The following is an 8,240-nucleotide window of genomic DNA, read 5'->3' on the forward strand; positions in this document are numbered from 1 at the left end:
TCCTGCCTCTGCCTCCCAAGTAGCTGGGACCACAGGCGCCCGCCACAATGCCCAGCTATTTTTTGGTTGCAGCCATCATTGTTGTTTGGCAGGCCAGGCTGGATTCTAACCTGCCACCTTAGGTGTATGTGGCTGGCGCCCTAGCCGCTTGAGCCACAGGCGTCAAGCCTGATTGTACTTTTCAATGGCATAAAAATAGAAACAAACTGATTTATTTATATAATTTAATAGCAAAAATGAATGACAGACACATATCAACCTAAGTAAATCTCAAAAGCATAATGTCAGGTAAAAACTACCAGTTCAATACAAATGCATGTAGTATGATGTCTTTTAGGTAAACTTTAAGCATACACAGAAATAGCTTGTGTTATTATTGAATACATTTATTGTTATAAAAGTATTAAGATCATTGTTAATGGTGACTTAAAGAAAGTGGTTATGGAAAAAGGGGCAAGAGGCTTGGTGCCTGTAGCTCAGTGGTTAAGACACTAGCCACATGCTCCCAGGCTGGTGGGTTCGAACCCGGCCCCAGCCTGCTAAACAACAATAACAACAACAAAAAAAATAGCCAGGTATTGTGTTGGACACCTGTAGTCCCAGCTACTTGGGAGGCTGAGGCAAGAGAATCACTGAAGCCCAAAAGTTGGAGTTTGCTGTGAGCTATGACGCAACGTCACTCTACTGAGGGTGACATAGGGAGACTCTGTCTCAAAAAAAAAAAAAAAAGAAGAAGGAAAGAATTCAGTGTTGTAGCACATTTTTTTGGTTTTATAAGGGAAAAAGTAAAGGAGATTTAAGAAAATAAAGCTGAGGCAAGAGAATTGCCTAAGCCCAGGAGTTGGAGGTTGCTGTGAACTGTGTCGGCAAGGCACTCTACCAAGGGGGATAAATTGAGACTCAGTCTCTAAAAAGAAAAAAAGAAAATAAAGCTGAGAGTGGTGGCATGTGCTTGTAATCCCAGCATTTTGGAAGGCTAAGCCAGGACTATTGTTTGAGGCTAGGAGTTTGAGAAGTATCTGGGCAACACAGTGAGACCCTGTCTCTAAGAAACAAAGAGAGAAATTAGTGAGGCATGGTGGTAGGCACCTGTGGTCCCAGCTACTCAGGAGGATCACATAATCCCAGAAGGTTGAAGCTGCTATGACCTATGATCACACCACTGCACTCTAACCAGGCCACAGAACAAGACCCTTTCTCTATAAAACAGAAAGAGGGAGAGAGGGAGAGAAGAAGAAAGAGAGTTCGAAGGGTGCGGTGACTCACACCTGTAATCCTAGCACTCTGGGAGACCAAGGCAGGTGGATTGCTTGAGTTCAGGAGTTCGAAATTAACCTGAGCCAGAGTGAAACCCAATCTCTACCAAAAAATGGAAAATTAGCCAGACATTGTGGCAGGCACCTGTAGTCCCTGTTTCTTAGGAGGCTGAGGCAAGAGACTCTTTGAGCCAAGAGTTTGAGGTTGCTGTGAGCTATGACGCCATGGCACTCTACCCAGAGTGACAGAGGGAGACTATCTCAAAAAAACAAAAAAGAAAAGAAGAAAAGAAAAGAAGGCAAAATGTTAGTGTCGGTCTTGAAAGTGGGTAAATAGCTCTTGATATTTATTTTAAACATATATGCATGTATGTTCTCTCTTCAAGTATTTTAAGTATTACTGAATTATAGAAGTTTAAGAATTAGCTTGCAGATTTTTTACAAGTAAAAGGTAAATTGGCCTTATGAACCAATAGTTGTACTCTTAGAAAAAATAAAAACATTGATAACCAATATTGTTAACACAGCAGCATGAATGAATCTCTGAAAACATTGTTAGGCCAATAAAAAGTCAGGCACAAATGAATATATATTGTATATATGATTCCACTTAAAAAGAAATGCTGATAAAAATCTAGATTAGTTGCCTCTGGGTATAGAAGACTTACTGAAGAAGAGGGTGCAAAGGAACTTTCAGAGTGATAGAAAGGGACTGTATCTTAGGAGAGAAACTAATCTCTTATTTTATTCCTCCTGAAACTATTTGCTTCCTTTTTTTGGTAGGTGGTGCTTTCTACACAGCAGAGACTAGTGAAAATGCAAAGTGGCATTATTACAACTCCTGGGCACACATCCTTCATGCTACAGCATTGTGGCTTACAAGCACAGGCTTTGTTGTTGCTGACCCAGATGAAGGAGCATCTGATCTCTCAAGGCCTGTAACACCAACTTCCATGTGTCAGAGTTCATCATCTGGGACTACAGTAAAGTCCCCTGAGGATGTCTACACTGATAGATTTCATCTTATTTTAGGTCAGTAAAAGAGCTTACAAGGTTACACTTAGAGGGGATTATTCTTAAATTTTGCCTCATGGCCTTTTTCCTCTTGGGGGCTGTCATTTTATTCTTTGTTAGGTGTTAGCGATCGTTTTGACATGTATACTGAGTAAACTTATGTACCAGATGTATATGACAGATTTTATTAGTTTAAGTCTAGAACCCTATTACGAGTTGACCTAAGAATCGAATCAAATCAAATTATGGAAATTGTAGGAGAAGGCTCTGTTTCCACATTCCACATGACTTTCAAAAGATTCTTGTGAAGTTTCTCAACACATAAAATATCAGGCTCAGCGCCTGTAGCTCAGCCACATACATCAGAGCTGGCAGGTTCAAACCCAGTCCAGGCCTGCCAAACAACAATGACAACAACAATCAAAACATAGCTGGGCATTGTGGCAGACGCCTGTCGTCCCAGCTACTTGGGAGGCTGAGGCAAGAGAATCACTTAAGCCCAAAAAGAGTTAGAGTTTAAGGTTGAGCTGTGACACCAGGGCATTCTACTGAGGGCAACATAGTGAGACTCTGTCTCAAAAATAAAAAAATAATATCACTGTACTGAGGAGTTTCCCCCTTGCTGTCAAGGATTGAAAGAGTCTACAAAGTGGATTCAATAAAAGATTAAAGATTACTGAGATTTTTCGATTTATGACATTTAACCCATTTTTTTAGCCTTCCTATAACTTTATATATTTTGGGCGGTGGGGGTAGTTTGAGACAGAGCCTCAAGCTGTCCCCCTGGGTAGAGTGCCATGGCATCAAAGCTCACAGCAAGCTATTACTTGTAATCTTTAAGCAAGGCATAAAGAGACTTCTTGGATACAGGAATTTGTGTACAAACCTCTGCTCCCATGTAGGCCTTAGGCCTTAAATCAGAGGGTTTTGCTGGAACCTTTTATAAGGAATTTTCAGGCTTGACTTCTCAAAAGCCTTTCATGAACCCAAGTTTCTTTCTTTTTTTTTTTTTTTTTTTTTGAGTCAGATCCACGGTGCCCACCACAGTGCCTGGCTATTTTTTGGTTACAGCCATCGTTATTGTTTGGTGGGCCCAGGCTGGATTCAAACCCACCAGCTCAAGTGTATGTGTCTGGCACCTTAGCCGCTTGAGCCACGAGCCCAAGTTTTATCTGTGCCTTCAGATACCTATATGCATTGGGTAAATTACTCTTCTCTTGAGGTCCCCGAGCACATTTCCATTCCTGGACCTGTCAGCAAGCAACCTTCATCACTTACCACAGATCAGGAAAGATTACTGATGGGTATCTGGCCAGTTCCCAAAGGGCCTTTTTTATTGGGCTTACAAAGTCAACCTTAATTCCTTCACACAGTCTGGACATCTCTGGAAATGCCATTCCAGCCAGAGCCTTGGTCAAGTTAGGCCCGCAACCAACCTGGCCATATGGGATTCTGCCTCAGTTTCTCACAAGTATGCCTGCACAAAGTCTTTTCACTGCTCTCTCTCAAATGGCTTTTTTGGCCAGAAGCATCTAGGCGTTTCACTGTGTACTCATGTCTTTGTCTAAAATCGAATATTAGGCTCAGCACCTGTAGCACAGTGGTTGCGGCACCAGCCACAATACACCAAGGCTGGTAGGTTCGAACCCAGCCCAGGCCAACTAGACAACAATGACAACTGCAACACAAAATAGCCAGGCGTTGTGGTGGGTACCTGTAGTCCCAGCTCTTGGGAGGTTGAGGCAAGAGAATTGCTTGAGCCCAAGAGTTGGAGGTTGCTGTGAGCTATGATCCCGTGGCACTCTACTAAGAGAAACACAGTAAGACTGTCTCCAAAAAATAAATAAAATAATAAAATAAAATAAAACTTGTGCTTACTTCATCAGGTATTGTGAGTATGTAATAGAATGACATGTGTAAAGCATACTGCCTGGTACATGATAATCATGCAATAAATTTTAGACAAAATAAAAGTTATAGGCTCAGTGCCCATAGCTCAGTGGTTAGGGCACTGGCCACATACACCTGGGGTGCCGATCATCTATACTGGTTTGAACTCAGCCTGGGCCAGCTAAACGACAATGACAACTATGACAAAAAAATAGCTGGGCATTATGATGGGTGCCTGTAGTCCTAGCTACTTGGTAGGCTAAGACAAGAGAATTACCTAAGTCCAAGAGTTTGAGGTTGCTGTGAGCTGTCATGCCACGGCACTCTAACAGGGGCACCATAGTGAGACTCTGTCTCGATAAAATAAAATAAAGTTATAAAACTCTGTGTGTCAAGTTCTTTGGAACAATTTCATTGCAATTTTTACATCTTTGAAATGTTTCACAGCAACTAAGCAACTAGTGTACAAGCCCAGTTGAGGTTATTCGTTGTATATTATAGATAAAAATAAACTACTAAAGACTTGTCATACCACTTAACTGTCTAGAATATTAAATTCATTGTGATTTATTTGCATGACGTTTTTGCTAAGCTTATGTATACATCTTGTCAAAATAGAAGATTAACAATTGGCTGGCTGCCCATAGCTCAATGGTTAAAGCACCAGCCCTGTGTACCAGGGATAGCAGGTTCAAACATGGCCCAGGACTGCTAAACAGAAAAAAAATAAAAAGAAGAAAATTAGTTATTAAATTAAGACTCTCAATAAACCCTCCTTCTCTTTTTTGCTTTCCACAGGAATCAGTGTGGAATTTCTGTGTTCTTTACGCTCAGATGCAACCATGGAAAGCATTACTGCTTGTTTAAATGCATTGCAGGCACTTCTAGATGTTCCTTGGCCCAGATCTAAAATTGGCAGTGATCAGGTGATTTCTTGGGGGGTTTGGTAAGGCTTCTGTAGATATTAAGGAACAGAAACATGTTTAGGTTACTACAATGAAAACAATGTGAACACAAATTAAAAAAAAAAAACTAAACAGCTGTGCAGCTAGGCCTTGTGATCCAGAATGCCATCAGCATATGTGGTAACCCAGGAGCAATCAGCCTCTGACTCCGCCTCTGCTTTTTTCTGTAATGATGGGGAGGTTCTATATTACGTTATCCAGAACAGTAGCCACTAGTTATAGATGGCATTCATTTCTTTGTCTCTTTCTGCTTCTGTGCATCCTTCTCTTTGTATGTCTATAACTTATATTTCATTTTCCCAAAAGAGTCTAATTGGTTTGTGTGATTACTATTCATTGCACAGTATTATTTTTGGCTAAATTCTCCCTCCAGGTCCACTCCAAGAAACGGCTGACTAGCCTGTAGAGTTAGGCACTAAGATCTGACTCATTTGTGGCCATGGTAGAAGGATTGCTGTATAAAGTATGGTGCTTCCTTTGACTGATTTTCTCAAGAGCAAGTATGCAGGCCAAGCACAGTGGATCACTTGAGAACAGGAGTTTGAGACCAGCCTGAGCAAGAGTGAGGCTAAAAATAGAAAAATTAGGCAGACGTGGTGGCAGAGGCCTATAGTCCCAGCTTCTTAGGAGGCTGAGGCAAGAGGATCAATTGATCCCCAAAATTTAAGGTTGCTATGAGCTATGATGCCCTGGGTACTCTAGCCCAGGCAACAAAGTGAGACTCTGTCCCTGCCCCCAAATAAACAGAATAAGTATACATTTGAACAGATTCTCTTAACATCATGTTTAATCTAGTATGTTATTCTTATTGTTGACTCTTAGGTGGTAAGATAAATGGGTAGCATAATTTCTTCTCTACATAGACTATTATTTAAGTTTTAAACACTAACATTTCTTAGGTTTAAAATACCAGGTTTCTACCCAACTTGGATTGGACTTGAGTAAATCTTAAACTCTTTGGGCTTACTTATTTTCTCTGTATATTAAAACAAATATTATAACAACAGATTTACTTTGTTATTTTCTTTTTCTTTTTTCTTTTTTTTTTTTGAGATAAGTCTCACTGTGTCACCCTGTGTAGAGTGCTGTAAGTGTCACAACTTACAGCAACCTCAAACTCTTGGGCTTAAGCGATTCTCTTGCCTCAGCCTCTCAAGTAGCTGGGACTACAGGTACCCACCATAACACCTATTTTTTTTTTTTTTTTGAGATGGAGCCTCAAGCTATCCCCCTGGGTAGAGTGCCATGGCTTCACAGCTCAGAGCAACCTCCAACTCCTGGGCTCAAGTGAGTCTCCTGCCTCTGCCTCCCAAGTAGCTGGGACTACAGGCACCCGCCACAACGCCTAGCCATTTTTTGGTTGCAGCCATCATTGTTGTTTGGCGGGCCCGGGCTGGGGATTCGAACCCGCCACCTTAGGTGTATGTGGCTGGCGCTTTAGCCGCTTGAGCCACAGGCGCGGAGCCAACACCTATTTTTTGTTGCAGTTGTTTAGCTGGCCAGGGCCAGGTACAAACCCACCACCCCAGGTGTATGTGGCTGGCCCCGTAACCACTGTGCTACGGGCACCAAGCCTACTCTGTTGTTTTCAAAGAAGAAAGCAAGCATCCAGTATAAACAATAAAAAAGAGAACAGAGAATGGAATAGTATTTCTCCAGGGTGTTTTATTCTTCAGAGAGCTGTCCATTCTATGCTTGTTATTTTGCAGTTCACCTTTAATGCCATGTTCTCTCATTTTTTATTATTAATAGAAAACCTTAATATAAGTGTAGGAATCAATCAGATGCAATAGCTCACATCTGTAATCCAACCCTTTGGGAGGCTAAGTCAGGAGGATTGCTTGAGCCCAAGAGTTTGAGATCAGCCTAAGCAACATAGCAAGACCCCATCTCTACAAAAATAAAAAAATTAGCAAGACTTGGTCACACACACCTATAGGCCTAGCTACTTGGAAGGCTGAGGTGGGAAGATTACTTGCGCTCCAGAGTTCAAGGTTGCAGTGAATAGTTCAAATCACAGCTACACCACTTCACTCCAGCCTGGGCAACAGAATGAGTCCCTTAAAAAAAAAATCAAGGCTCGGAACCTGTAGCTCAAGCAGCTAAGGCGCCAGCCACATACACCAGAGCTGGCGGGTTCAAATCCAGTCTGGGCCTGCCAAACAGCAATGGCAACTGCAAGCAAAAAATAGCCAGGCGTTGTGGCAGGCGCTTCTAGTCCCAGTTAGGTGGGAGGCTGAGACAAGAGAATCACTTAAGCCCAGGACTTTGAGGTTGCTCTGAGCTGTGAAGCCATGGCACTCTACCCAGGGCAATAGCTTGAGGCTCTGTCTCAAAAAAAAAAAAAAAAGTAGGTATCTACATGTTAGCCTTTGCATTATTTTAGCCAAATAATCAGATGTTGTCTTGGAAATCATTCTTTTCTGTTTTCCCAGTTTAAGTACCTGTGTGAAAATGATCTTTTGTCATTTTGACAAAAAATCTGGAATTGGTTTGAAGTGGAACAAGTGTCAGATAACTTCATTGTGCTAACATCTTTATTTTATATTACTAATTTGTTAGATTCGTTTTTTTCTGAATTTCATCATGCATTTAACATTGATATTTTTTACCAAAAAAAAAAAAAGTGTAATTACCGAAACAGTGTCTCTCACTTGTTTTCTGTGATAGGACCTGGGTATCGAGTTGCTGAATGTGCTACATAGAGTAATTTTGACCAGAGAATCACCTTCTATTCAATTGGCTTCACTTGAAGTGGTAAGACAGATTATCTGTGCAGCTCAAGAACACGTGAGGGAGAAAAGACGAAGTGCAGAAGGTAAATGTTAACCCTTAATGCCAAATTAACCATATAACATTGTTATTTTTTAAAGTATTATTTAATGTATCTATGTGGTTTTGATAATCTGTTTTGTATAGTAGAGACAAAATCTAGGCATGGCTTTAAATTTAAATCAGTGGTTCTCAACCTTGCTAATGCCACAACCCTTTAATACAATCCAAAGGGGTCGCGACCCACAGGTTGAGAGCTGCTGCTTTAAATCCCCTCTCCAGGCTGGGCGCCTGTGGCTCAAGTGGCTAAGGCGCCAGCCACATACACCTAAGGTGGCGGGTT

General features: G+C 41.4%; 1 protein-coding gene across 1 annotated transcript in view; it reads left to right on the top strand.

The window, feature by feature from the left end:
• The window catches only part of HEATR5A (HEAT repeat containing 5A), a 113,233-nt gene that overhangs the window by 86,141 nt on the left and 18,852 nt on the right, over window positions 1-8,240 (top strand). The window contains exons 27-29 of the mRNA XM_023514397.1: window positions 2,040-2,288; window positions 4,959-5,086; window positions 7,796-7,943. Of these exons, the coding sequence (XP_023370165.1) occupies window positions 2,040-2,288; window positions 4,959-5,086; window positions 7,796-7,943 (525 nt within the window). The remainder of the gene's footprint in view (window positions 1-2,039; window positions 2,289-4,958; window positions 5,087-7,795; window positions 7,944-8,240) is intronic.

This window comes from Otolemur garnettii, unplaced genomic scaffold (genome assembly GCF_000181295.1).
Source record: "Otolemur garnettii isolate 467f Iridium unplaced genomic scaffold, OtoGar3 scaffold00052, whole genome shotgun sequence".
In the NCBI taxonomy this organism is placed as follows: domain Eukaryota; kingdom Metazoa; phylum Chordata; class Mammalia; order Primates; family Galagidae; genus Otolemur; species Otolemur garnettii.